The sequence below is a fragment of the Epithele typhae genome (assembly GCF_022376455.1).
Source record: "Epithele typhae strain CBS 203.58 chromosome Unknown BXZ73scaffold_68, whole genome shotgun sequence".
NCBI classification, from domain to species: Eukaryota; Fungi; Basidiomycota; class Agaricomycetes; order Polyporales; family Epitheliaceae; genus Epithele; species Epithele typhae.
In genome coordinates, this window is record NW_025954259.1 from 165,800 (window position 1) to 193,308 (window position 27,509).

Consider the following 27,509-nt stretch of genomic DNA (forward strand, 5'->3'; position numbering starts at 1 on the left):
TCTGGCAGTACTCACTGAGGTAGTCAGCGCGGGGAGAGCGTAGAAAAGTGGTACACGGCGATCCGGAGGGAGGAGGAGGGCGAGAGGAGGCAGGAGAGGCGGACGTGCGTGGCGTCGGTGCCGATCACGACGTCGGTGGTCCCGTTGTCGAAGGTGACCTCGCGCAGCATGCCGTCACGGAGTGTGCACACCGAACTTTCATCGCGCGGTCCCGCTTGATGGGCTCGACGGGGACGGCGTCGAGCAATATCTGCCGAAGCGCGCGGCAAGCGATCTCAGGGGAGAGGAGTCACTCAGCCGAGTGATGATAACGATACATAGACCCCTCGCGTGAAAATTAGCACGCAGCCGGTTCGGGCGGAGTTTGATTACAGCGCATCTGCCGAGGGTCCGGCAACTGTCGGCGTTGTTCGCATCGCTCTTCCGACGCGTCTCCTGCGCACGCGTCCTTCGAAGCGCCCCGTCTGGCTAAACTCCGCCCGAATGGGCTGTGTGCTAATTTTCGCGCGAGGGGTCTATCGTTATGGACCCAGCTGTAAGTTAGAACAACTGCGCACATGCATATATACTTACATATCATCTACCGTATGTCCCATGATATCATCAATCAATGCTGCCTTGGAACGGAGGCCGTGGAGACTAGCTAGACCCGGATAAAGTAAGAATAGAATGGTCCAGCCGTGATTGACTCGCCTTTCCGCTTCCGAGATTCCGACCGGATTCCTCTCCAGCCTCTGCCTCGCATTCATTGCAGCTAGTCTCTCTCCGATCGGGAACTATGCTGGTGCATAGATCTTGCATATAATTCACTCAAGTGGGTATACAAAGCCTCGAACTCTGACAGCCAACTAACTCCCATCACTCCGAACCACAGCGAAATGGCCGTCCCTGCTGCTCAGAAAGCCCTCCTCATTCCCGCAAAGTTTGCTCCCTGTGTTGTCGGCACCATCGCTGTCTCCCAACCGAAGCTCGGCGAGCTGCTCGTGAGAATCGACGCCACCGCATTAAACCCCATCGACTGGAAAATTCGAGTATATGGTGTGCTCGCCGAAACCTTCCCGGCGGTGACAGGCTATGATGCTGCTGGTGTCGTGGTCGCACTCGGCGAAGGTGTCACTTCATTTGCCGTAGGAGATAGGGTGTGCGTCTCATGAACTGACTACTTTTGGTTGTGACTCACTGCATCTTCGGGCAGTATGGTACAAGGATGGTTCGACGCCGAGAGCAAGTCGGTGCACGGGACATTCGTGCAGTACTTCGACTTGCCAGCACGTCTGGCTTTTAAGGTCGGTTGCTTGTATCGCGATCGTTGACCGTGACACATCGGTTCCTGATCAACGTGTCTGTAGATCCCAGAGAGCATCTCTATCGAGGCCGCAGCGACAATCCCCAGCGGGATCTCCACTGCCGCATTCCCTTTGTACCACCCCGACATACCAGCTTCAGCCAAGTTGAAGGCGCCGTGGACCGCGGAGGGCGCAGGGGCGTATTCCGGCAAGCCCTTCTTCGTTCTCGGAGGATCGTCGTGCGTGGGGCAATTCGGTGCGCCCCCTGATTTCTCGTTCTCTGGCTCCTAAACCATCGACTCACAATCCTCTGCGTGCAGTGATCCAGTTGGCACGCCTCTCTGGCTTCGCTCCCATCATCACCACCTCGTCCCTCCACCACACGGATTACCTCCAGTCCCTCGGCGCGACGCACGTCCTGGATCGGAGGCTCCCGCACGAGACGCTCATCGCCTCCGCCCGTGAGATCGCCGGCGGGAAGCCCTTCGATGTCGTCTACGACGCCATCTCCGTCACAGACACACTTGCCCTCGGGTATGCGCTGACCGCGCCAGGCGGAGACTTCGTCATCGTGCTCGACCTTGAGCCTGTACCGGGAAGGGATGATGCGACGGGGAAGAAGGTGCACATGGCCCATGGGTTGTTCATGACACCGGTGAACCACGGAGTCGGCGCATCGCTTCTGGATGCGCTGCCGAAGCTGCTCGAATCGGGCGCGATCAAGGTTCGTTGTCGTCTCCATTCGTGGATCCACGCACGACTAACCATATATTCAGCCGAGTCGTCATGAGATCCTCCCTGGGGGCCTGGCTGGGATCATCGATGGGCTGAGGCGGATGGAGAACGACGAGGTTAGCGGAGTGAAGCTTGTGGTGCGGCCGCAGGAAACGGTGTAAGCCTTTGTCTGGGTGGTATGTACATAGTTACTGCGGCACGGCGACGGTCGAAGGCGAGCTAAGCCCTGAGCTGAAGAAATGTGCAAAATGGCACAGGTACTACCTGAGATCAGATGAAGAGGTATAAAAATGGCACACAAATAGATTCGCCATGCCCGGAGCGCGATTTGAACGCACGACCTGCAGAACTTCAGTCTGTCGCTCTCCCAGCTGAGCTATCCAGGCGTTGCATAGAATGCGCTCCTGCACCACGCGGTTCCGGTCCGGAGTTAACACCCGGCAGCCGGCCGAATGTCTGAGTACACATCTTGCGATACCCACCTGGCACCCGTCTCCACCATCACCGTGCCGCGTCGCCCAATCGGGAACGCGTGTCCGTCACCTCCGAGCGCGAGTACTCGCAGAGCTCGCGCTACCTCTTGTCTGGAAGGCGGGGCTCGGGGAGTGCGGAGAATAGGTTGGGATGGGCGATGGGAGGAGAGCGGCGCATCTCAGGTGGGAAGCATGGCATTGGTGAGGCCTTCATGTATGACACGTAGATTGAATGAACGGTTGCACTACGGCCGCGTATTCATGGACAGATGCCAGCCAAAAAGGTTTTGACATCCTTCCCACCGTCTGTGTCCATGATATCGGACGTCCTCCCCTTCACGCCATTACTCCTCATTAACCTCCGCGAGGCCGCGAGATTGGAATTAAACCTCCATCCTGGGGACGGGCCGGTTCAGAAGAGGGTCGTTACGGGTCGTACCGATATCGCTCGGAGAAGAACGCTTGAGCAAAGCAGCGGAGTCAGACTGGTTCACCTCGATGTGCTTGAGACAGGACTTACCATTGAGGCCTGTCTCCCCATCGAAGCCCTCATCGTCCACGACGTCGCGCGCCCTCTCCCCGTCCTCCTTCCACTTCGACCATCCGCCTGCGCCCCCTCTCCCCGTCAATGACCCCCACCGCATCTCCCGCGTCGCTGCCGCCCGCATCTTCTTGATCATCTCCACGGCCTCCTGTCGATCCTCAGGTACCCCGTCATCCTCGACTTGCACGGTGGGCATGTACGGCCCAGCAGCGAGAACGCGCAACGTAGGGATCGCGTCGACGAGCAGCCGCGGGAGCGCGTGGAGCGTATGAACGCGGCTGACCTCCGTGGCCGCCTCTGCGTCCACGAGCCATTCGCAGGGGGTCCGTGTTCTGGGACGGGGGGCGCCGAGGCGAGCGCAGTAGCTCATGTACTGGGGCTGCTCCCCCCACTTCTCCACGCGCCTGACGGTGACGGTGGGGTGCACCAGGGGGAGCGGGGGGAGTGCGGCGGGGAGCTCGGTCTGCGGCAGCGGCTAACGGCGGGGGGCAGTGAGCACGGGGCACAGGAGCACGACTAGCCAAGGGGGAGGGTACTCACAAGCATGCTGTGGAAGTCGTCGCAGGCCGCGCGTACGTTGAGAGACAGGGAGCGCAGCTGCGGCGCGGCGTCCGCGAGCCCGGACATTCACCACCGAATGCCTTCGCTCCCGGACCTCGTTCTCAACCAAGTCGCACGCCCCGCGTGGAACCTTCGGGCCAATTTTCAGTCCCGTATGCCTGTCGCACGACGTTGGGACGGCGTCCTTGAGGACGAGAAAGCGCATATAGCGTCTTCTCTGGTTCGCTTCACGCCATCGGGGTTGCGCCTGGATGCGCCCGGATGTGAACAGGAGATAGCGGGAAGCATATCATGAGAGCCTGTGGTGAAAGTATGCGGAGCATTGACCCACCTAAGTTTTACGGGCAGTCTGTGGTATCGGCGGCGAAACGTCGGAAGTGAAAGATCATGACATCCAACGGAGCATAGACGAAGAATAGATGGAGCGTTGTTATAGAATGGATGGCTTGTAAATCTTCCGGAAATGGGCTATCTTCAGCCGTCGTCGAGGGCAAGGATGTCAAATGACTCGTGGACCTTGGAGCAAACGCTACGTCGTCGAATTAGGCAGCGTGAAGGGGCATATGAGGAGGAGGAGGAGGAGGAGGAGGAGGAGGAGGGGAAAAGGCGGAGAAACTCACAGGACATACTGAACGCGTCCTTCATATCCCCAGCTCGTCCATCCATTGCTCGATTTCCATCAACCCTTCGTGCCCCATGACTGCCTCATCGTCTTTCACTACTATCTTGTCCACGCCGGGGTCCTTCCACAACCTGTTCGCCGCTTCGAGCGCGGGTCGTTCATGTTTGGTGCACATGACGGCACAAGGGAACTTGGTCTCGAAGTTGAACTCCGGCAGGGGCGTGGGCAGAAGCGTCCTGGGCAACACGGCGTCGGCAGGCGGAGGCGAAATGAGAAGGAGGGCCGTGGCGGGATATGAGGAGATGTAGGACTGAGCGATGAGGGCTCCGGCGCGGCGCGCGATGATGACGGGGGCGAATGGAATGGATAAAAGGCGGATATGCGAGGCCACCTCTGCGAACAAGACATACGTTAGCCTCGAGCGGGACGGAAAACCGCTGAGAAGAGACGGCATTGCCTGCACCCCGAAGACAGCAATGGCATAGTATGGGGTATGAATGGACGCGACGCGAACTACAACTCACCACTCTCATAGTGTTTCATCAGCTCTTGCGACGAAACGTTTCCCGAGGGACGCGCAAGGTCGAGTTCGAGACAGGTGAACCCGCGCTGCGAGAACCAACTACTTGCGGTGCTCATCCTGCCATTCCTGCGGGTCAGCCTTCTGTCCGACAGTCTTCAGAGAGGATGTACTGACCCTTTCGCCGAAGGTGGATCCCAGGTGCTAGATGACACGAAGACGATGGGAGTTGGGACTTCTCTGTGTGCAGACGCGGCGGGTGTTCGGAGGAGGTAGCGGGTGGAAGACGAACTTTGTCGGAACGGTTGAGGAAGGCGAGTTCGGGGGATAGGTTTGGCCGCAGCCCAGGAATGTGGAGAGTATACTATGGAGGCAAGCAGTCGCATGGTTGGTAGGAGGAAATGTTGCAGCGAGAGAGAGAGAGGGAGAGGGAGAGAGAGGGAGAGATATGTATAAGTCGCCTTAGGCTCGATCATCCAGCCGGTCGGTTCAAACTCCGCCACGCCTTCGGCGGTCGGTTCACCGACCGGCTGGTCAAACTGGTCGCCCGTTTGGCAGGACCGCTCAAAAAGGAAGTCGTACCTGAAGGACTTAGAAAAATCGCGCGTTTTGGCCTCTGGAGATGCGGTAGCTCCCCTGTACACATCCTTCCAGTCCACTCCCTCCGGTGTGCAGGTTGTTGTAACTAGTTGTAATTGTACATTCTAAACCAGCTGTGAGTAAATTGCGGGTCTGCATCACCGTTTTCGATGTCAGAGCCGGGTGCTAACGCGCTGGTGGCGGCTGCTTGAAGGGGTGGAGGAGGCAAGGGGTGCAGAATCGGGTGGGGATTGAGCATGAAAATCTCGGGACAGTCAATGTACATCGTAGTGAAATCATTGCTATGGTACATGGCGTGCGTGGAGTGTTGGATTCGAGCGGGTGTCCGCCTGGAGGGCTGAGGGTATAAGCACCATGGGGATGTCCAGCCATGGGGATGACAGGATGACGAGGTGCCGCCGAGGAAAGTCATCGCAGTATGCGGGTATGCTGATCTTGAGTGGGGTGCGGCCTCTTGGTCACGTCAATGAGAGCCACTGAGGTCCGCGCGACGACTTGTGTGCGTCCTGCGCGCAGCTCTTCACGCCCAACCGCGGGCACGCGCTCGCCGCCCACCTCGGCGCGCTCAAGCTCCTCGCGACGATCGACACCACCGTCGCGGACGCGGACGCGCCCGTGCGGGGCGCGCTCAAGCGCGAGGCCAGCGCGGCGCTCGTCCGCAAGCACGGGTTCGACCCGCGCGAGCACCCCACGTACGTCGAGCGTGTCTTCGGCCGCTTCGCCAACGCGCCCGTGCGGGATGACGAAGTTGCGCATGTCGGGCGCGAGCCGCTCGGGAAGCTCGCGCGCGCGGACAGGCTCTTGGGCCCGTACGAGATGGCGCGTGGGTACGGGCTCCCGACGGAGAACCTCGCGACGGGGATCGCGGCTGCGTTCCTGTACGACATGTCGGAGGACGAGCAGAGCAAGGAGCTGCAGCGGCGCCTGAAGGACAGTGGGGCTTTGAAGGTCGTCGCGGAGGTGACGGAGTACAAGGTAGGGTCGGATGAGCACCGGGAGATCGTGGGTGTGTACGAAGAGCTGCAGCGCAAGCGCGTTCTCACGCAACACCCACGACGATAGTGCGTACTTGAACGACAGCAATGGGGAGCGTGGATCTACTACTGTCATCGCCGTTGCTGCAGCAAGAGACGTCACGTTTGCCAACAAGGAAGAGCCTTCCGTCACAGTCTGTGAACATTGAGGAGCACTATTAGCACCCTATATACATGTGCATCAACTCACCTACACAGATTGTGAATGCCAGTGCAGCGCGCAGGAGTAACCAGAGCGTGCGGACATGGCGCGCGGGTGAGTTACGGGGAGGCGCCCGCGCACCAAGATGTCTGCAGAGTGCTGAAAGCGCGATTTTTCTAAGTCCTTCAGGTACGACTTCCTTTTTGAGCGGTCCTGCCAAACGGGCGACCAGTTTGACCAGTCGGTATGGGATTCTCCTTGCCTTTCGAACTCCGCTGTTCCCATCACGCCACATAGATATCCCCCCGATCGGGAGAAAGGTGAGGAGAATCCCGACCGACTGGTTTGCGAGTCTAAAGTCGCCTACGCTATATGCGAGGCGGATCCTAGACGTTCTGCGGCTCGGCTATGGCCGGCCGGGCCGGAGGTGAGGTGAGCCTGAGCTGTTTGTTGGGATGAACTTCTCATTTACTATATCAGGCTCACCTGTAAACGAGCGCACTGTCCCTCTGTAGCACACAGAATAAACTTGCAAAACGGCAAAGGTACAACTCAATCATCGCTCATGGCATACTACGACTTTGTCGATAGTACTTCATCCTGAGACTGTGAAACACGGCTAGTGCGTATACGTGGGACAACTTTCTACAGACTCCCCTTCCCAAGCTTGTACGCGTCGACCGCGGACTGGGGAGCATCTGGCCCGGTCATCTTCTCCATGTTGAAAGCGGTGATGCCCGTCCACTTCGCGCTCTCCTCAAAAAGCTTCTCCTCCGCCTTCTTGATGGCCGCCTCCCGCCCCTCCTTGCTCGCCCCTGCGTTCACCGCCTCCGCGATCGCCAACCCCATCTCCAGCCCATCCAGCATCGACACGTTCGCCCCCATCCCAGCAAACGGCGTCATGACGTGCGCTGCGTCCCCGATGATCGTCACCCCGTCGACGTGCTCCCACCGCAGTCCCGGTTGAAGCATGTACAGAGGACGGTGGTAGATCCCGTCGTCCGCACCGTGCTCAATGAACTTGCGGAGCACCGGCGCCCACCCCTCGAACTTCTGGAGGAGAGAGACCCGCGCCTCCGCCGCGTCCGATGGGAGCGGCCAGTCCTCCGGGCCGCGGAACCACGCGTACGTCAGCACGCGCCCGTCGCTGTTGCGCTGGGCGGCGAGGACTTTGCCGCCCTCCATCGCGAACGTCGAGCCGTTCCCGATCAGGGCGCGCGCGTCCGCCATGTCGGCGCGGTCCACGACGTCCCGCTCGATGACGATCTCCGCGCCGGTGAGCCCGGCGTACAAGCGTTGCGCGGGGGAGACGAGCGGGCGGATCCGCGACGCGCCGCCATCTGCACCGACGAGGAGGTCGACGGTTGTGGTGTGGCCATTCGCGAAGGAGAGGGTGTGGGTGCCGTCGCCGTGCGGGGTGACGGAGGTGAGCGCGTGGCCCCACTTGACGGAGTCGGCGGGGACGGCGTCGAGGATGATCTGCCGCAGCGCGGGGCGGTCAATTTCGGGGCTGATGTCTTCGGGGCGCGTGTCACCGTCGGCGATGATTTCGAGGAGGACGCGCGCGTCCTTGCCGCACATGCGCGTCTCGTCGCCATCGGGGCGGGAAACGGCCTTGAAGGCGGCCTCGAGGCCGTTCTCGTAGAGTGCGCGTTGGCCGTACGCCCAGCGGAGGTCGAGAGTGCCACCGAGGTGAATTCGGGCGTTCGGGCTTGCTTCGCGCTCGTAGAGGATGGAGGGAACACCGCGCTTGATGAGGGTGAGGTGGAGGACGAGACCAGCAGGTCCGGCGCCGATGATGGCGACGCGAGGTGGAGAGGTTGTAGTAGCCATGGTGCGGAGACTGACTGCTGCTGTTGGACGCTTTCTTGCGCTGCGTCATATATGCTGTGAGGTGAAGGCGGAGAGAGCGAAAGAGGGAATGTTTCAGGACTTCTAGCAAGATCAGCGAATATCGATCATTCAGTCAGCATTCCCATCGAGTCCCGGATAGGATGCAATGTGGAGTCCTCACGAGTCAGTTGGACTCGCGAGTGCTGCCCGATGTGGTGTTGCCTGGTCTTGGCTGGCCGATGATGATACCAAACTAAGTATCTTCGTAATGCTATGTATGGTCTTGGCCGGCCACATCGCGGACGCAGGCGTGGGTCACGGCTCGCAGTACTGAATTAGACGAGGCCGATTGAGACGTGAATTCGAATTCGTTACACACGCAGGCACACGCAGTCCGGTTAGACTTCGCCGCGTTTCCCACTGGCAGTGATGGTTTGCATAGAGTCTCGGTTCCAGCCGTTCGATTGTCGCCGGGAGCTTCCGTGGCCCACCACCAGATACGGATGCATCCGGTGGTCCGTGATGCGCGCCCGTGGAGACGCGCCTTGGTGGGCTCCGGTGGGCCGCGTGGCGTGCATCGACGCGTGGCTGTGATGCACACCACGCGTCCCTCCCCTTCGCGGCCGCGCTCACAACAAACCCACCACACGAAGACGTCCAAATCGACGTCCTCAGTATGGATATTGGAGTGTGGGGACCGCGGCGATGTACCGCGGCCGTTGTTTTGGTGAGTCCTCCGCTCCGCCCTCTGCACTCCCAACGCCCACCCATGCCTCCTGCCGCCTTGTCGACAACTACGACAGGCCAAGGACGTCAGCCCGGACGTCCTACTCCTCCTCCCGGCCCTCCAAACTCCCTCCACCTCTGCATCGTCCTCCTCTGCGCGCCCTCCTCTGCGCGCCCGCATCCGCGCCGCCTCCTCCGCCTCACCTCCCCCCGCATTGACCATCTCCGCCGCCGCCTTGCCCACCATCACCACCTCCCCCTACACGTCGTCCCAACCCACGTAACCGGCTCCACCCCTCCCCTCGGCGTCGCCCACCCCCTCCGCGGCGTTGTAGCCCCCTGCGTCCCCCCGCGAGCCCTCTGCGTCGCCCATGTTTGTGTCGTCCGCGTCCGCCTCACCCACGTTCACGTCGCCCTCCTCCTCCATCTCCTCCCGGACCCTCCGCGTCACCCCCTCCGCGGCGGCCCTCTGCCTCGTCCTCCTCTGCGCGGCCCTCCTCCACGTCACCCGCATCCGCCCACGTCGCCCTGCACTTCCTTCACTGCCGCGTCCCGGCCCTCCGCGTCACCCTCTGCCTCTGCGTTGTCGCGGGGCTGTAGTATTACTTGCTAGCCCCGCTGTAGAGCAGTTTACTAATAAATATATTTTAATCACTCACCATATACAAAGTGTGGTGCCATCTCTCTATGCACTATGTCATATATACCATGGAGGCTGCAAACGCGAGCGGTCACATGTCATGTGATTTCCGTCACGCGGCGCGATGTACGCTAGCGCCCACAGCCTTCGTCGAGTCGCCATGCCTGCGATTATCTTCCTCCAATATTTGTCTCTTCCTGGGGCACAGTCTTCAAGCGAAAAACCAACAGCGACCGCTCTCAATGGATAACGTTCTCAGACCTGGGTATCCGACAATCGGCAGGGCCATGGAGCACATCGAACGAGGAGACATGCCTGGTCAAGTGCCGTTGAGAGATTGGGAGGACCAGGAGAAAATGAACGTCGAGATCAACGTTTATGGCTGGTGAGTGTACAAATTGGACTCGCCAGCGTTTTCCTGCTATCCGACGCTGAACCGGGTGCGTTATCGGCGTTCATCTGCTCGTAGGCAAGGGCAGCACGCATATGCCCGTCTCCACCTTCCCAAGGACGCGAACTTCGAGAATGCCCGGTTGGCTGGGATGCTGATGTGCTTTGACTTCAAGCACACGAAGCCTTGGTTGTGCGAATTCTGCGGTACGCCCGGCGTGTTATTCCCAGCCGATTTCGCCAACTCATCCATGTGGGACGTAGGCGAGCCCTCGCGCGAAACACAGCTTCAATCTGTGCCTTATGTCTGGTTCCCCATCTGCCGACTGCCCATTTACGTATGTCTCTTTCTTTTCTGCGTCTGCTGCGCCACTCTCTATTCCTGTCGCCTTCGCCGAACGTTTCGGCAGTCGCTGATGGCCTTGGAATCCGTGTCGTAGATGCACCATGTATGCGACATGGACAAGCCGTCGTGTCAGGCGGCGCTCAAAGCAGCCCACGATCGCATCAACGAAGAGCATTTCGGCCTGATGGGACCCCATCCACCACCGATGTCAAAACCTCCTGGGGAAGTGTACCCGCTCGCCGCGAGCTGTGCCAACTGCAAGACTGACGCCAGTGCGCGGGGCGACATGAAGAAGTGTGGGGGTTGCAAGATGACGAGGTGAGTGATTGTGGGATACCATTGTTGGGATACTGAGTGGGCGCGTTTGCAGATATTGCGGGTAGGGCTCAATCACTTACCTTTTGCTAGTATCTACTCTATGCTCATCGCTGTGTCTCTGATGCAGTGCTTCCTGCCAGAAAGCGGATTGGCCGCGCCACAAAGTTGCGTGCAAGCGCATCAGACTGGTACAGTTTGAAGGATTTTCGAGCGGCACCTAAGCAGTAGTATGTTTGAGTATGAAATACGAAATCTCTACGAAACAAACGATCTGGCTTCAGAGGCATCGGTCAAAAACCCTGTATCTATACTTCGGGTTATCTTGCTATCTACATACTATGATATGTGCACCGCGGGAACGTTGAATGTTGAAGAGCGGAAAGAGTCGATGTGGGTCGCCACCCAGCGACCAGCGCGCTTGCCCTCGCTTGCAGTGGCAGCGCTGCAGTGACTGCGTTTACCGTAACCTTTTCTCCTCTTCCCTCATGCTACCTTTCACCGTCCTTGCTTTACCGGGCCATACGAACCTGTGTACCTCAAACGCGGCTATCCTCCATCGATGGTCTTCTTGAACACCCCCTCGGGAAGTCTCCTCCACCAATCTGCGGTCCCAAGGCGGTTCCTTTGAGATCGCGGCTTGCTGAAAGACGCGGGACGGATCAATCACCTGGGCATGGGACCTGCTTGGAGCAATCCATCGGGCGCGTGTTCATTTGCGCTCTTGAACCAGTCTTTCGCTGAGCGTGGTGAGTCACATTTCACACTCCGTAAACTATGCCCTACCAAGACTCGGCACCTCTACCAATGCTGGACCGACACCTACGTATGCTCGAAATCCATGGACATCTTCATGCTGATGCGTGGGCTTTAAACAGAAATCGCCGCGAGGTCGTGGGGGTGCGACTCGGACACCGCGGTTCCCTTCATCTCGCCTTCCAGGTCTCCACACATCCGACGCACCGCCTGTGCGGTGTGAACTCTCTGTCGGTCAACCCACCGCGACGCATCGCTTTCCACTGCCAACCGACAGCAATCATAAAGCGTGCTCTCTACCCCAAGGCCCATCATAATACCCCAATCTAGTCTCCCAAGACATGTCAACTCTCCTCTCCTTGAACCCCGATGTCTTCTCCGTCATCCTCTCCTACATCACTGCCGACGACGCTCTCCATCTCGCTTTCACCTGTACCGCCGCATACCCCCTCGCCATGGCACGCGCCCTCGAAAATACTGTCTTGGGCAAGGACAAAGAATTGACGACACGTCGCATCTCCCGCTTCCGAAGGTACATGGTCGAACGAGATCCACGTATGTCTATGCCTCCTCGCGCCGAATATCTTCAAACCCTCGTCGTCCGTCGCATCGGGAACCGCGAGAGAGCCATCGATCACGTCGCCGAAGTCCTGCACCTCACGCGGAGGCTGCAAACACTCACACTCTCGCACTCCAACGTAACTCTTCCTCGGCCACACCTCGCCCAGGCTCTCCGTTCCATGGAGCGCCTGACAACGGTCTCTCTCAACGGTTTTACTTTCGCCACTCTCCCAGCTCTATCGGCGCTCCCAGAGACGGTGGAGTGTCTCTCATTGGACTTCTCCGATCACTTCACCGACCGAGACGCACTTCCAACCTTCCGATCTCGCGCTCTAGTCGACGCGCTCGTCCCCTTCATTCGCCTCAAAACCCTTCGCGTCTCAAACGCCAGCAGGTACACGGTGGGATGTTTGGACACGGAGGAGGACTTCTACAGTGCGGTCCCTTTCACAGACTGGCCGGAGAGCACACTCCCTTCCGTTCGGTGCCTGGAACTCCGTCTCGTCGAAGGCTACGTGCTCGAAACTCTCGTCGCCGCATGCACCCACGTCACCGACGTTTCCTTCGTCATGTTCAACTGGATATACTCTTCCAGTCTCAGCACAATCGGCCCACAATGGCCTCCCCTTCGTTCATTCCACTTCGATGGCCTTATCCAATGGGACCCCGACACCATACAGCGCCTCAGCCGGATAAAACACCTCACCCTCAGCAGTGTCTTCTGGGAGTTCTACACAGCTACGCTCCAGATCATGGGGCCCGTTACCCGATGTTTACCGGAACTGCTCCGCCAAGCACGCCCCGTCTCACTCACGCTCGGCATGCCCCTCCGGTACAACACCCTCTACGTTCAGGAGCCCGAGTCGATATGGAAGCTCATTGCGCGAGACGCGCCGATGCTGCACTCGCTCGAGCTGAAGATGCGCGGGTGGTACGGCGAAGACGAGCAGCCGGACGACGACCAGGGGTTCCTCTTTCTCCTCCCCGAGACGCTCGCGGCGTTGCCCATCGTCCACCTCGGCATCCGCGTGTTCGCCTCGGAGCCGAAGGATCGTCCAAGCGACCCCGCGCTCCTGCCGGAGTACTGCGAGTCGGTTAGGAGGGCCCGCGCGAGGGAGGCGCGGCGGGTGCAGACCCTTGAGGAGGTCGTGAGACGACTTCCGGACGCGCTGCCGCATTTGCGCCTCGTCATGGTCGCACACGATCATCTTGACGTTCCGTCCTTGGAAGAGGGTCGAGGCCCGGAAAACGAGGAAGACATCGACTCCGCGACGGGCGGTCGTATGCGGAAGATGAAGCAGACGAGGGCGCGATGGTGGTGGGTGAGGCGCGAGGGGGATGCGAGTTCGATGGTGGAAATTTGGGACGTGCATGGGGAGCAAGCGAAGGAGCTTGTTTGGGGCGAGGAGTACGAGTCGAAGACCACTCTTGATGGTGAGTGACTCTTCATGAATGAATGGTATCAAGCAATCAACTCACGTTTCTCGTTGCAGGCTTCTTTGCGTCCTTCCGACGTCAATACACCATACAGTAGTGATGAAGTAGTCGGATATAATATTTCGTGTGCATGTGCTACGATACAGAGAGCGAGTCCCTACCCCGTTCCTCGAACCAGTTCGAACCCGCTGACCGCGGCCTCGAGAGCCGTCAGGTCATGCTACGACCGGATGCAAAAAATAGTGGCATATGGAACGCGCACGCGCGATGACCTGCAGGTGTTCGACGCATTTCATACACCACGCATCGCACAACTCAATTCTACACGCGCCCACCCTCCTCCTTTGCATTCCGCAACTCGACCGCTCCTTACCCAGACACTCGAGCGCGACCAACATCGACAGTAAGCGGGCGAGAGGTGCAGCCGATACACATCACATTGCCTAAAGGCCAAAATTGCGGGGAATCTGTCGTGAGCCAAGCCTATGAGCAAATGCCGCGAGAGTCATTATGGCAAAGACCCACCAATACGTTCTAGTCCGTCACTCCATCTAGCACAACTCATCTCGCAACGGCATATCCTCCAACGCAGCCTGCGCCCGCTCTGACGTCCACTCCTTCCGTACCACGATGCCTGCCTCCGACACCCACATGTGCAACTGCGAGGAGCACCGCATCCACCTCCCGCAGCACGCTCCACACCATCCGCCGCCCCGCCGATCTCACCTTGTACCTCACGCCCAGCGGGTGAGCGTCCGAATCCACGCCCGAGTCCTCCGTACCCACATCCTTCCTGCCCCGCAGGCCGACGTCGATCAAGTTCCTGTATCGCTCGCACATTGATCACACATCGACGGTCTGCACCCCCGCTGCCAGTCGCCGAGCCCGACGGGTCGACGGCAGCGGCGACACAGAACGCATGGCGGAAGGAGCGCTCGGCGCGGATGCGATCGCGATGGGTGGCGGCGTACATAGTGGGCGAGCACTGGCGAAGGAACGCCGGAACTCGCGGCGATGCCCGCTGAAGCGCCGAAACGCCGAAACGCCCGTGAGAATTCAACGTTTCAACGTTCATCCACTCTCTACCACGATCTCTGCTCGCCGCGTTTCTATCATGGCTTCGAGCGTACCGTCTGGGGCGGATCCCGTTGCGCAGATTATCTTGTCCTCTGCACTGCTGTCGCAATTCCGTTATGTTCCCAAAGCGCCTGAAGGTACCCAAAATCGCAGCAAGCACGAACCCGAAGACCCCTCCCTGAAGCCTTGGAACGTTCTCTCTTTTCTCATCGCGACCGGAGACATCAAGGACGAGATGGCAAGCAGAGTGATAGCAGTATCAGGAAGCATCACTTCCGGACAGATCACCGTGTTTCTCGTTTCGCGCAACGCGGTTCCAGGTCAGCCGTCGCCATCTACAAGACTGTTCCTCCCTAGCAACGTCGTGTTTCCCCAACTCTCGTTCTTCCACGTGCAGAAGTACGTATTTTATGCCGTCTACTAGACCCCCCTCATAGATTATCATAACAGGGTCGTCGATCCTGTCCAGCATATCGACGATGTAGTCAATATCGCCCACTTCTTTGCAACTACGCCCAAAGATCGCAGGGCTGCGGAATTCTTTCTTTTCCTCTTCTGTGTATCTCGCTGCCTTCCGAAGCTCACTTCACGCATCGAAAATGGCGATCGCATCTGGAGTGGCTCCGATTCACGTACCAAGGCGCCGGATGGCGACAACTCACGCCACCCCACCAACGCCATCTACACCGCGCTGCGTACCACACCGCCGACACACATCAGACCTAACACCTTCATACATTTGTCAAAGGACCTCCATATCTACCTCAAGAAGGCGGAGATCCCTCTGTCTCCTCACTCCGACACCCACGACGCCTACCCGATCACGAATGAAAACGCGGTTGATTGGGCCCAGCTGGTCATGGACTCCTTCCAGACGATGAGGACGTATTTCTGCGATCTTCGCTCGAAGTGGCGCGTCCTCGAGGGTGCCTCTTTCCCACTACAGATAAGGGAGTCCACGAATGCATTCGAAACCATGAAGCTTTTCAGAGCCCTGCTGGATGCCGGTGTCATCAAGCATCTTATCACCCAGAATGTTGAAACGGAGCTGCAGGGGATGCGCCGGCGCAGTGAGGAATCGAAGTCGTCTCCAGTGGAAAGTGAGTACATTTAGTTTTCGTCTCTTGGGGTCATTGCGTTCTCACGTCTGGCTAGAGTTGGTGAAGAATTTCAACGCGAGGAAAGCTCCATCGACTAGAGGATGTGAGTCTTCTTGCTTACCTTTGTCTGTGCAAATGGGATCCTCACGGGCGATCATTGTAGCATCGACTAGTGTGCCCGAACAGGTTGCTCACGAAGAAGCTCCGTCGACTGCCGATGATGTACAACCAGTGACCCGCTCCCCGGTCTTCTCAGATGTACCGCAGACTGCGCAGGAGGATGTATCGCCCAGTTCCCAAGAGGATGTACCTGACGAGGCCACGTTGGAAGCTGCGGACGATGACGATGAGGAAGGTTCGAACGACTCCTTTGGTCGCTGAACGACATAGAGTGCTGACAGGTAAACTATTACAGTGGCGGACGCCAGCGCGGATCCAGACGAACCGGTGGAACATCACCTCGTCCGTCATCTGAGAACCGTTACGCTCCCCCTTGATATCGTTAGCATGTTCATCAGTCTCTCTTCGTCTCAAGTTGGTGGCGGCGCTCCGGCTGTACAAGCCGTCTATGTGGACCACCCACCCGCCTGGCCCATCGCCCATCAAGACAACTTCTCCGTCATCGAGACGAAGATGAAATCATTCTTGCCGAAACACCAAACAGCTGGTTCCCTCCCTGAGCCCGGAGATGGTCCATTTGCTGACGTCATCTTCCCGGCAATCGCGAAGTGGCCAAAGAAGTTGGGGAATCAGGTTATGCAGAAAGTTAATGGCGCATGTGTGCATGCCGAGGCCGCGCTCATGGCTCGCGCATGGCTATCACGACATGGCGGCGACTCAGCAGCGTCATCGGAAGGCGAGGCGCTGATACAGGACGTGTTCTCGGTGTGTTTTCTCTTGTATGTCTCTTCCGCTCCACACTCACTCGGTGTTTTTTTCGGAGCATGAGCGCATCCCCGTCGGAGTGAGCAAAAAGTGCTGCGTGTGCTGCGAGTATCTTGCACAGCTGCTCGGCGAACCCTCGGAGGATGGACAACCCGGTGTGGAGTTTGTCCTCTCGGGCACGCATTCGACGGTCTTCCCTTGGGTTCCACCCTCAGGCCTACCCCACCCAGTTCTCAAGAAGTTGGCGAAGAGGCTGATCGACGCGCTGGATGAGGCCATCAAAGCCTCCTCCAAAGATGTCGGATCGACGCAGACCACACCGCTACACGCTTCGGCGCCCCTCCCCGCCGCCGCGGGTGAAGAGTTCGACAGGGAGTCGAAGCGATTGGAGGAGCTTAGCTTGATGTATATGCTGCAAGGCGCGAAGTAGCGCAGTGATGCTGCAGACGGGCGTTTCTCTCAGAAGACATAGCCGGTTGTACTACTAGTACTGTTACCACGGCAAACGACAGCATGTGTGTGTTTCCACCATAGTGTTGTCCATGAACTACATCGCTGCGTTAGAATACCCTTTGAAATGTCAGCACGGAATAAATTGCGGCGAATGACTCCGAGTACGACATCTGGCCATACTGCTCTTCCAGAGAATTAGCCCGTCCCGCAACAGCCCGTTCTCCAACGCAGCCCGCGCCCGCCGCTCCATCGCCCATCCCGCGCCCTGCCTTCGACCCCCCGCCCGCCGTATTCCTGCGCGACCGCGAGCACCACCGCCTGGTCCCCGTCCCCCTCCCGCAGTGCGCTCCGCACCATCCTTCGCCAACTAGCCACTGATGTGACCCAGCCTCGACCGGTCGCAGCGTCCGGATGATGCTCTTCACCACATCCTCCTCCGGCGTCACCACATCCCATCGTTTCCTCCGCGTATCAGGCGGCCCACCATTCGCACGAGCCCTCCGGCGTCCGAGGTAGCGCCCCCATCTCGCTCGCGCGGCGACACGCACACATCGACGATCGAGCTCGTGCTGCCAGTCGCCTCTCACGTGCCCCACCAGCCGCGCTTACGGGGGACACGCCGACCCGGCGCACGTTTGCTGGAACGAGTCGGCGGGCTGGGCGGGGGTCGAAGGTCGACTTGGGCTTGGGAGAGCTCGGAGGAGAGCCCGGTGAAGGAACCCAGAGGCTCGTGCTGGTGGTTGAAGACGGCGATGTATGGCGGCGATGAGCAGGAGGACGAGAGCTGAGGGCAAGAGGGGGAGGGCCCGACTTGGCCAACCTTGTCGCAGGACTCGTCTCCCGTCGAAATATCCGGCATACCGCGATTAAAGACATACATCACGCTAGCTATCCACGACCATAGAGTACATGCGACAAAAGACGAACCGGTAATCATACCCGAGAGCGACCGAAAGCAAGGGTCAGAGCAGAAGAATACACCGTGATTCCACGAAAGACGGCGTAACCGTGTCCATACTGATGACAATGACCAGCAAGTATTGTTGCGCACCGTGTGCGCCTGATCTGATGATACACAAGAAATGAAAACACACAGAATGCACAGAACGCTAGCGTCGGTGCTGAAGGGATCGGTAAGAGTAGGCAGGCCGATTGAACATGGAAGTACTCACATCCGAGATACATGAGGTTTACCCCTTGATCCACCAGTACACTGCCAGCATGAACACTCCCTGCAGAAAAAGAACGATGAGTACCACGTATGCGGATGAAAATAAGAAACTCACAAGTATAATGCCAATGGTCGAGGCCGAGCCCTGACCGTCGTCTTCGGGAGCCTCTGAATGTCTCCTCTGGTTCTCAATGTCCGCCGCTGCGCCGTAGTTGGGTCTGGGAGCGTGAGCACCTGCTGACGCCTGCCATTGCCAGTACTCCGGAGAGACGGGAGCGCTTGGGATGACTCTTGGTGCGGACGGCACGTAGGACGGTGGGGCCGGGCTCGGGCGACCGACGATTTGTGCGCGCTCGAGCATCTCGTTCCGCCTGCGCTGCACGTCCCGCGCTTCGGCGGCGATCTGCGTGTCCCGGCGAGTACGATAGTTCTGCAGCGCACGACGCCTGTCTTCGATCCTCCGCAGCGCTTCTTCCGACTGGGCCACGAGCACGTCCCGCCGATTACGCAGAAGCGTGATCATCTGGGTGGCGCGGACGAGGTCCGCCTCGAGCGACTCGAGCCATTTCTGGTGGCCCCTGTCTTCTGTCGTGCGCCGGTCGGCGCATACACCCATCAGCACACGCCGCGAGCGCACACGACACAAGCGCACGCACCAGAAGACGGGAAGAACCGCCGGTGCTGCGTCCGCCGCGCCTCGATCTCGCGGCGGATCGCGCTCCGCCACGCGTCCATCCGCTGCGCCGCACGTTCCGCGTCTGCGACCGTGGCGAGCGAGGCCACGCCCCGCCCGCGCGGGAGCCGCGCGAGCTCCTTGAGCTCCTCGACCTCCTTCGAGACGAGCTTGTACGCCTGCGTGAGCTCCCGGTACTCCCGCCCGTGGCTCTGGCAGAAGCGCGCGGTCGAGTGGCGGCGCAGCTCGCGCGAGCAGGGGATCAGTTCGTCGGTGAGGGCCTCGCAGATGGTGGGCCCCGCGCGCGGGGGTGGAACGCCGGGGGGCGGGGACGGCTCGGGAGAAGAGAGGACCATGGCGGACGGGGCTTGATCTGGACGGGTGTGGAATCGGAGTCCTGGCGTTTAGGCGGGGGCGGGGAGGACGGCGGGGGAGGGCAGGGCAGGGCCCATTGGGAGGGGGGATGGTGGTGGTCGAGAGTGAAGCTGTCCCAAGGACGATGGGGCGCTGGCTGTGGACGGTTGGAGCGCTTGTCACTAGCCTGGAATATGTCAAGTGAAGAAGCATCGTCTGCGGGCCATCGTTGCTACCGCTCGGCCCCAGCCGGACCGACCTCACACGGGATGACCTCGAACGGGCGGGGCATTAATCGAAGACTGAGTCTCGGTGACACTGCAGAGAGGGAATAGAAGTGGGATACGCGTACATTCATCCAGAGCCAAACAGGGTACAAGAGGGGGATGCATCGATACAGAGCGAGTATGCCAAAGTCCGTGTGAGGGAGACCATGATTCACGTTACAGTCCAAGAGAGTCGACTCAAACGTGGGCGCGCTGCGCAGAACAATCAGTGAGAGCGCACAATACATCTCGAAGCCACTCACTGGAGTCGTGTCAAGTTGCGTTATCAGAAGACATGCGATAATCATGGACACCACCACAAGCTACGGCCGACCATCAGCCACGTCCTCGCCGAACGCTCGCCAGGGCGTGAACGCTCGCGGCAGAACGGATGCACTCACCAGGACCACGAAGAACGCGATACACACCCACTGCCGCGTGCGCGCCCGGGCTGCCGCCCGCCGCCTCTCCAGCAGAGGTTGCCGTTCGGGATCATCGTCTCGGCCTCCGTACCTCTCCCGCCTCTGCTGAGCCTCCGAAAGGACCTCCTCTCGCTTCTTCTGCAGTTGCACAACGAGCGCGTCGCAAGCCTCCTTCTTCTCCCTGATCTCCCGCATTCGGTCTTCGTGCTTGTCCTCATCCACGTGCATGGCCGTAGGCGATCCCGCCCGACCCCCCAGAGTGACCCCGCTCCCCGTGCTCCCCGACCTGCGCATGGCCGTCGGGGGCACGCCCGTGCCAGGGGACGTGGTGGGGAAGCGTGCGGCGTGCGCTGCGCGGGTGGCGGCCTCCTCGTCGAGTGCCGCCGCGTACTGGCGGGCCTTCTGCAGAGCGCGGTCGACGGCGGGGGCGCCGAGCAGCGCGCGGAGTTGCTTCTCGCCCAGCTCGCCGTGGCGGCGGAGGCGCTCTGCGCGCGCCGCGGCGTCCTTGTATGCGCCGCTCAGCCGCGCGTGCTCCTCAAGATGGGGTGGGCAGAACCGGCCCCAGCCGCGGAATGTCTTGCTGCATGGCGTGTGTAGGTCCGCTTGAAGGGCCTGGCACGCCTTCTTGCGCGGGGCGTGGGCAGTGGGCATGGAGGGCGAGGGGCGGGGGGTTTGGAAGGTGGGAGTTGAGGAGAGTGAACCTTGAAAGGAAGAGCTTGAACACGAGGAAAGCGATAACCAAACGAGCCAAAAGAGACGTTGGAAGTGGCGAAGTGGAAGACGAGGGGGAGTACGCTCAACAAGACGGCCCTCGGGGACGCTTCAACTCGGTGGACATGAGGGATCGTAACCAAGGTGTCTTGTCTGGCGGGCAAGGCTTTTAGGCCTGCCACCCAGCGGAGGCGCCTTTGGGGGGCAAGATAAGATTACCGCAGCTCGCTTATTGATAAGATAGACCCTCTTGAACGCCAGCATCATGACGACTCGACTTACTCACTCTTTCTGACTTGAATTTACCCCTTACTTTCGTTGCATGCGGTGGTAAGCTGGATTCTGTGAGACTCGGAGGCGGTTTTAGTGTAATTTCCCGTTTTTGGGCGCATACAAGCAGCTCCGTGTTAACTTTCTTTCTCAATAGCTTGCCTCAAGGACACACTCCAACCTGGCCATGTAAGTCTTTCAAGGTCGTTTGTATAAGAAAGCTTCGGTGAGTGTCATCAACTTCCGGCCATGCACGATGTCACCTGGCTTACGGAATACCACCGTCCCGATGCTCAGATGATAGTCTTCGTCCCAGCCTGTTGCGGTCGCTCAAACACCCCATGGCCCCGCAATATGACCAAATGGGAACTCGGATAGCAGGGGCCCTGTTCACAGACGAAAGACCCAAATGCGCATCGATAGCGGCCGGCGCAGGAAGGCCCGCCCGAGCGGTCGCGGCGACATATCCAGTTGCGTGGATGGAACCGGGCCAAGGCGTGGAACCTGCCTCTTCCGGTTCGCGCTGTCCGATACGGCATCGGGAGCGACGTCAGCAGCGAAGCCACGTCCGCCCACACCGCGCAAGCTCCCTTGTTCCTGGCCACATCCCACTGCGCGCTCCCGCTGCATCGGCCTCTGGTCCTCGACTCTGCTCACCGCGGCACTCGTCGTGCTGCTCTAATACTCCCAGCAGGTTCAGGTCACGCGTACACCGGGAACCAGCACGCCTCCGTGCATAGTTGCGCGCGCGGTGACCAATACTATGGTGCTTCCAGGACAGCTGAGAGCGCCACAATCTGGTGCGTCCGGCCTCCGCTCCGGCAACGCGCCCCCTGTAATCCCGCACGGCGCCCGCCCATCGGTCCCTCTCCAGGTCCAGCTCGGGGCACGCGATCGCACTAGCGGCCGCGGGGCACCGGACGGCGACGACGGCGACTCGCTGGGGCGGCGGCATCGACGATCCGCCCGGGTCCCGGCGACATAACGCGGCATCGGGCTCCGGCCATCTACCGGTCTCTCAAGCTCTCTGGCCTGCCCCCCGTCCCGGAGCCCGAGCGCCGCGCGACGCTTTAAGGCCCCTGTCTCCTCTTCTCCTCTCCCCGACTCTTCTTCTCCCTCGCTCCTTCGCCTTCTCTCTCAATCGCGCCCGATCAGCCCCGGATTCTCCGTTGCCCCGGCGACGCAACTTTGCAGGCAATCCGAGGATCGTGACGATGGGTTCGACGCTGCACGTCCCCCGCGTCGAGCACATTGGCTCGTTTCTGCGTCCCCAGCACCTCGTCCAGGTCCGCGCGGCGTTCGACCAGGGCCGGTGTAGCGCAGAAGAGCTCAAGGCATGCGAGGACCAGGCCATCTCGGAAGCCGTCCGGATGCAGCTCGATCTCGGCCTGCCCACGATCACCGATGGAGAGCTGCGAAGGTAAGTCGATCCGCCTTTTCCAACGGCCAGTACATACTCTTATCTCTGGTACAGAGCCATCTTCTATGAAGGCGTCTTCGACAAGCTGTCTGGGCTCAAGGACGTCCCAAACGGTGAGCGTCGCCTCGTCTCATGATCCGGCCTCGTATAGCGTCCGTGTAGAGCTAACAAATTTTCAGCCCCGCCACATATGTTTCAGGTTAGGTTCGCGAACCCGTATCGGAGCGCACGCAGCCTCTGAACGTTTGTAGACATTCAACTTCGTCCAAGCCTGGCCGGTCACGCGCATATGCGTCGTCAGTCCGCTTTGCCCCCGCACGCCTCGTGCCGTTGCGCCCGATTACTTACGCCATAGCAGGGCAATCTACGGCGCGACGTCCCGCTGTATGGCGATGCGTTCGACTCGCTGAAGCGGATAGCCGGCCCCGAGGTGGGCGACCATTCCCTGGACAGGGCGCGTTCAGAAGTAGCTGAGATGCCTCCACAGAACGTGCACAAGCTCAAGGTCACCATGGGCGCCCCAGAGTGGTTCCACTTCCGCCACGGAAAGTACACGTACGAACCAGGGGTGTACGCGAACGACGGTACGCTCCACCCTCGCGTTCCCCGACACATCCAGGCTGACCGCACTTTTCATGGCTACACAGGGCAATACTTTGCGGACGTCGCGCGAATGTACCGCGAGGAGATCAAGGACCTGTACGCGCGCGGCTGCCGTGCGTACTCCCTGCTCTCGTCGCAAACGAGCCGCTCGGACTGAACCCTCACTCCAGGCAGGGTCCAGATCGACGACCCGGTGATGGGCTGCTTCTGCGACGAGGACATTCACCGGCGCATGCGTGAGGCGGGCGTCGACCCCGCCCGCTTGCTGGACATGTACCTCGGAGTCATCAACGACTGCCTCCGCGATCGCCCAAAGGGCATGATCGCGGGCCTGCACGTGTGTCGCGGAAACGTCAAGGTGCGCCCTAAATTTATGTCCCCCTATCTCGCGTGCTCACGTACCTACCCCCGCGACACCAGCCGGACAGGTCCGGCTTCGCCGTGGGCCCGTACGACTTCATCGCGCAGGCGATGTTCGAGAAAGTGGACGCGGACGTGTTCTACGTGAGTGTCGTCCCCCAGATCTGGCGGGCGCGGTTCTTCACGTCGTCTGGCCCCGAACCAGCTCGAGTACGACGACATGCGCTCGGGAGGATTCGGGCCCCTGCGGCACCTCCCTCGCGGCAGGTCCGTGGTGCTGGGGCTCGTGTCAAGCAAGACGCCGAAGCTGGAAGACGCGCATGCGCTACGTGAGCGCATCGAGGAGGCGGCGGACGCTGTCACGCGTGGGGGCGTGTACAAGACGCGCCAAGAGGCGTTGGCACAGTGCGGTCGTTTTTTTTACCGCCTCATGGAGTTTCAATTCATCACGGACCGTATGTCGGCAGACTTTCGCTGAGCCCTCAGTGCGGATTCTCGTCGAACTCCAAGGTTTCCTTCATGGCACATGATGTGAGTCGCTGGTTTCGTTCCCGTCTGTGCGTCGTTTTGACAGTACTTTTGGAAGGATATGGTGGCGAAGCTGGCGCTCGTTAGAGACGTCGCGCTTTCTATCTGGGGGACCACCGACTAACGCCGACGGCGGCGCCCATTTCAGCGCTTGCAGGGGAGGAGGCCCTTCAGACGAACATCGCTCGACGGATTGTGATATACCCTTCCACCAACCTCTCGCTCAACACAACAACTACAGCAGCACAACGCCCGCGCATTCCGGAGTACTTCAGCCTCACACAAGCGTATCGTATTCGTGCAGTCGCTTGTGGCTAATCTCAGCTTCTACAATACCATCTCCGCCGAGGCTCTAGATCTGACGGCACACCGGGCACTCAGCACGCCCGAGGTTACGTGGAGCGTCCCGCGTCGGTCCGACGCGCCTCTCGCCCGATAGGCACGTACATACCCTGCCACGCCTGGAAGGCTACGCCCGCCTACATATGCCGTCGACCGCTGAACGTTGAACGTCATAATGAGCAGCGCGCGCATCACGTCGTCGCTGGAAGCTTTCGAACGCCGTGGCGTCGCGCGCGACGCGCGTCCGTCGCACATTCACGAGGCCCGGTCTCCATGGCACCCCCGTCATGTCGAGGGTCGACCTTGCGGGCGTGTGTCTGCACGTTGCGTTCGGCGCGCGGCCTTCAATATCTCAACGACTGCGCCCCACTTCCGGGGTGGGCCGTCGGCAATAGTTGGCCAGTTCTCCGGACGGGTGCCTTGCTGGGGGCGAAGCCAAAAGCGTATCTCTTGAGCCCGCCCCGTCACAGCACATCGTGCACACTGCTGGGGGCAGCGTGAGGGCCGAGGGTTGCGCGGACGGACATCCGGACTCCGAGACCGCGCGGGGGCGTGGTGATGCAGCGCGCCTCGTGCCGGCGGCTGATCTGGCGTGCCGCTGAGTTGCCGGGCGGCTGCTTGTCGAGTGTCGGACCGGGCGCGCCGCGGGTGTATATCATCGCGTGCTGGTCGTGCGCGTGGATCCAACGCGGTCAAAGTGCGACAGTGCGACAATTTGGAGTGCGCTCTGAGGGAAAATTTAATATTTGTTGGACAATTACTGGGACCGACCACGCGTTCCGGGCGTCCGTGGTCGCCCGAGCCTCTCCAGCGCTGAGTTCACGGGTCTGAGGGGATGCGTGAGTGGTGTCGAACGTGGATCGAAAAGCCGGGCCCAAGCTCAGCTGCGCACATACTCCACTTCACCACTGTGGGTGCAGCCGTGGATGGATGTCAGTTCCACGCTTCAATGCGCGTGTCCACGCCGGTGAGATAGAAGCTGAGTTGAGAGGACAAACACCGCCGACACCGCCGACCGCGCGGCGACAGCTTGTTCTCTCTCCGACAGCGTCGTGGCGCTGTCCCGGCAGTGCGTTCGCAGCGTCCAAGTACACCGACGGCTGCAATGCCCGGTACCTGGCCAATGTGAGCACCAGGCATCAAGAGAGCGATGATGGTGTACAAGGAAGAAGACCGACTGCGCACCTTCCTCAATGACTCTGTGGCATGCAGTTCCACAGCATTCGATGTCCGTCACACAGCATCCATTTATCCTAGGCTTCTCGGGTATGTGGAGAGTGGCACTGGCACTGCACATCAGAGGGAATTTTTCCGGAGAGAATGTACAGAATACACCGGATATTCACTAATTATTCAGAGGGTTTCCTGGGGGGCGGATATCTTGGCCGTTTTCGATGACGCAAGCTCGAGTTGGCGTTCACGTGAGCTCTCGCGCGACACATGTCGCGCGCTGCCGGCGTCTCGTGCGACGCTTTAAATGCCTTGCATGCCCATTAGTCTACTGGTCCACCACCGTCTCAACCCTCCTCCGCTCTGCGCGATGCCTCCAAAAGCTCAACAACGACGCAAAACATACCCCCGTAGAACTTGTTGGCAGCGCCGCCCGGATCGCACCCAGACGAAGGCCACAATCAACGAGCATCTCGTGGCTAGTAAGCCACTCCACACGACAACAGTGAGCTTTTTGACTGAGTGTATGCGCAAGATGTTTATTTTTCAGACGGCGCTGAGCCGGATGGCGACGGAGAGTGGCACGGCGAGTACTCTTCGCGTCTTTGGGTCTTTTGATGGACATCGACGAGCTCATTGGCACGGTCTCGAGCGAGCCCGACATGGACACTGAGCGGATGTGTTTCGGGATTACCGACATCTTCGTCACTGGTGAGGTAGTCCGTCTGCTCTCCTTTCCTCACCCCCACGCATGCTCTGACCCCCCTCCCTTCCTCCCCCTTCACTGTCTCGCCTCTGCTTCTCCCCGGTCGTCCTCCCTCCTCCCCACACATGCACAGACTCCCGCACGGTATGCACAAGCCTGGCACGCATATGCGCTCTACGGCCGTGTTCGCCCCTGGGACGATCTCGTTGTTCTTCTCCACGTTGAGGTTCTACCAGCGGACGGCAGCGGCGCCCTTTCCACCGTTTTTTGCAGGTATGTCGTCAGCGAGCGCACGCTCATCGACGCCTGGCAGCAGGTGACCGCGAGCACGCACACGGCCCCGCTTGAGGATACGTCCATCATCTTCAAGGTCGACCGCCCGCAGCTGCTGCTCCTGGTGCAGGGGTGGGGGTGTGCCTCCAGCGCGCGCGTGTCCGCCGCCGTCATGTCCGCGAGCGCAAGCGCGAACACCTCCAGGGTTGTGCCTCTTCGCGGTGTGCACACACGACCTCCTGTTGCGCGGTGCGTCTATCATGGTCGTCGTGGGTGTAGCGTTACTTATCTTCGCCATGGCCCAATTTTTTCTTGACACCATATACGTCTACACTGGGTTCATCAACCATGACGGTTGTGTGGCACGACTGGCCTTCATGAATAACGCTACAAACCAGAACTTCATTGTGAAGCACGCGTCGCTGCTCACGACGCTCTTTGTGGGGGACTTCATGGTGCGTCGAAACTGTCCATCTACCTGAGGATCAGCTAGCACATGGATGCTGACACAGGCATGCACACACAGAACTAAAGGTGCAGGTTCATGTGGGGGCGCAAGTGGTGGATCCCGATCATACCACTCCTTCTCTCCCTGACAAGCACTAGTGAGCCATCCCTCACGCCGCCCGCGTGTGCGCCTTGCTGACAGCGCGCGACAGTCTCGGGCTGCTATGCGCTCTACGCGTACGCGCACACACCCCCACGACCAGACGATCTTCGAGCAGACGGAGCCGCTCAAGATCTACTTCCCTCCCAGTCTCGTCTCGAACGTGCTCTTCACCTGTGCGTCCCCGTCCCCGTCCCGCTTTCCTCGCGCGCTGCCACTGACGTTGCTCCGCTAGCGGCGTAGCTCGCGTCGCGCATCTGGTACGTGGACTGGAGCAGAGCGAACGCGCTCGCGGCAGGCACGACACGCGCCGGCGGGCTCTGGCGGGTGGTGCGCATCAGGCTCGAGTCCGGGTTCATCAATGCGGTTTTCCTCTTCGCGTTCGTCGTGATCATCACTGGGAACTTTTCTGTACTCAGGCTCGTCTGAGATGGTGCGTGTCTGCCTTTCCTGTTCGCTCTCTTCATTAATTCATTGCCCATAGTCGATACTGTCTCAAGCTGGGACTCTACCGTCAAGTGTGCCTGCCGGGAGAGACATATCACTTGTAGACTGTAGTATACATATGTTAGCACTGTGTTCGCCGTTTATTGCAGC

At 59.9% G+C, this 27,509-nt stretch overlaps 12 protein-coding genes and 1 non-coding gene across 13 annotated transcripts; 7 read left to right on the top strand and 6 right to left on the bottom strand.

Moving 5' to 3' along the window:
- Positions 1-878: 878 nt before the first annotated feature.
- Positions 879-2,182, top strand: BXZ73DRAFT_80899 (GroES-like protein; the record flags this gene model as incomplete). Its single annotated transcript, XM_048023377.1, has 5 exons — positions 879-1,141; positions 1,196-1,286; positions 1,350-1,542; positions 1,607-2,010; positions 2,063-2,182. 5 exons carry the CDS (start codon positions 879-881, stop codon positions 2,180-2,182), a joined length of 1,071 nt encoding a protein of 356 aa, XP_047873558.1.
- Positions 2,183-2,334: 152 nt separating this feature from the next.
- On the bottom strand, positions 2,335-2,407 carry BXZ73DRAFT_t177. Its single transcript has one exon. It is a non-coding gene; the product is annotated as a tRNA-Phe (tRNA).
- A 470-nt stretch (positions 2,408-2,877) lies between these two features.
- BXZ73DRAFT_80900 (uncharacterized protein) lies at positions 2,878-3,665 on the bottom strand (the record flags this gene model as incomplete). The annotated part of the gene is made up of 2 exons (XM_048023378.1): positions 2,878-3,513; positions 3,579-3,665. 2 exons carry the CDS (start codon positions 3,663-3,665, stop codon positions 2,878-2,880), a joined length of 723 nt encoding a protein of 240 aa, XP_047873559.1.
- Positions 3,666-4,240: 575 nt separating this feature from the next.
- On the bottom strand, positions 4,241-5,127 carry BXZ73DRAFT_105616 (uncharacterized protein; the record flags this gene model as incomplete). Its single annotated transcript, XM_048016326.1, has 3 exons — positions 4,241-4,614; positions 4,746-4,861; positions 4,919-5,127. 3 exons carry the CDS (start codon positions 5,125-5,127, stop codon positions 4,241-4,243), a joined length of 699 nt encoding a protein of 232 aa, XP_047873560.1.
- A 363-nt stretch (positions 5,128-5,490) lies between these two features.
- BXZ73DRAFT_105617 (mannitol-1-phosphate 5-dehydrogenase) lies at positions 5,491-6,403 on the top strand (the record flags this gene model as incomplete). Its single annotated transcript, XM_048016327.1, has 2 exons — positions 5,491-5,517; positions 5,858-6,403. The coding sequence occupies 2 exons, from the start codon at positions 5,491-5,493 to the stop codon at positions 6,401-6,403; spliced, it is 573 nt and encodes a 190-aa protein (XP_047873561.1).
- A 759-nt stretch (positions 6,404-7,162) lies between these two features.
- Positions 7,163-8,350, bottom strand: BXZ73DRAFT_80902 (monooxygenase FAD-binding protein; the record flags this gene model as incomplete). Its single annotated transcript, XM_048023379.1, has 1 exon — positions 7,163-8,350. The coding sequence occupies one exon, from the start codon at positions 8,348-8,350 to the stop codon at positions 7,163-7,165; it is 1,188 nt and encodes a 395-aa protein (XP_047873562.1).
- Positions 8,351-10,027: 1,677 nt separating this feature from the next.
- BXZ73DRAFT_53468 (uncharacterized protein) lies at positions 10,028-10,991 on the top strand (the record flags this gene model as incomplete). The annotated part of the gene is made up of 6 exons (XM_048021006.1): positions 10,028-10,101; positions 10,186-10,313; positions 10,371-10,444; positions 10,547-10,770; positions 10,823-10,831; positions 10,898-10,991. The coding sequence occupies 6 exons, from the start codon at positions 10,028-10,030 to the stop codon at positions 10,989-10,991; spliced, it is 603 nt and encodes a 200-aa protein (XP_047873563.1).
- An 873-nt stretch (positions 10,992-11,864) lies between these two features.
- Positions 11,865-13,618, top strand: BXZ73DRAFT_80904 (uncharacterized protein; the record flags this gene model as incomplete). Its single annotated transcript, XM_048023380.1, has 2 exons — positions 11,865-13,518; positions 13,578-13,618. The coding sequence occupies 2 exons, from the start codon at positions 11,865-11,867 to the stop codon at positions 13,616-13,618; spliced, it is 1,695 nt and encodes a 564-aa protein (XP_047873564.1).
- A 1,017-nt stretch (positions 13,619-14,635) lies between these two features.
- BXZ73DRAFT_105621 (uncharacterized protein) lies at positions 14,636-17,013 on the top strand (the record flags this gene model as incomplete). Its single annotated transcript, XM_048016328.1, has 6 exons — positions 14,636-14,997; positions 15,049-15,698; positions 15,754-15,801; positions 15,862-16,053; positions 16,114-16,583; positions 16,642-17,013. 6 exons carry the CDS (start codon positions 14,636-14,638, stop codon positions 17,011-17,013), a joined length of 2,094 nt encoding a protein of 697 aa, XP_047873565.1.
- Positions 17,014-18,226: 1,213 nt separating this feature from the next.
- BXZ73DRAFT_105622 (uncharacterized protein) lies at positions 18,227-19,236 on the bottom strand (the record flags this gene model as incomplete). The annotated part of the gene is made up of 3 exons (XM_048016329.1): positions 18,227-18,268; positions 18,323-18,792; positions 18,864-19,236. The coding sequence occupies 3 exons, from the start codon at positions 19,234-19,236 to the stop codon at positions 18,227-18,229; spliced, it is 885 nt and encodes a 294-aa protein (XP_047873566.1).
- Positions 19,237-19,698: 462 nt separating this feature from the next.
- On the bottom strand, positions 19,699-20,573 carry BXZ73DRAFT_105623 (uncharacterized protein; the record flags this gene model as incomplete). Its single annotated transcript, XM_048016330.1, has 3 exons — positions 19,699-19,713; positions 19,764-19,823; positions 19,902-20,573. The coding sequence occupies 3 exons, from the start codon at positions 20,571-20,573 to the stop codon at positions 19,699-19,701; spliced, it is 747 nt and encodes a 248-aa protein (XP_047873567.1).
- Positions 20,574-22,117: 1,544 nt separating this feature from the next.
- On the top strand, positions 22,118-23,938 carry BXZ73DRAFT_53470 (UROD/MetE-like protein; the record flags this gene model as incomplete). Its single annotated transcript, XM_048021007.1, has 11 exons — positions 22,118-22,323; positions 22,378-22,436; positions 22,503-22,522; positions 22,679-22,753; positions 22,811-22,907; positions 22,971-23,043; positions 23,101-23,284; positions 23,347-23,430; positions 23,492-23,691; positions 23,754-23,817; positions 23,873-23,938. The coding sequence occupies 11 exons, from the start codon at positions 22,118-22,120 to the stop codon at positions 23,936-23,938; spliced, it is 1,128 nt and encodes a 375-aa protein (XP_047873568.1).
- Positions 23,939-25,943: 2,005 nt separating this feature from the next.
- Positions 25,944-27,341, top strand: BXZ73DRAFT_105625 (uncharacterized protein; the record flags this gene model as incomplete). Its single annotated transcript, XM_048016331.1, has 4 exons — positions 25,944-26,526; positions 26,585-26,760; positions 26,965-27,075; positions 27,156-27,341. The coding sequence occupies 4 exons, from the start codon at positions 25,944-25,946 to the stop codon at positions 27,339-27,341; spliced, it is 1,056 nt and encodes a 351-aa protein (XP_047873569.1).
- Between the last annotated feature and the right edge of the window lie 168 nt (positions 27,342-27,509).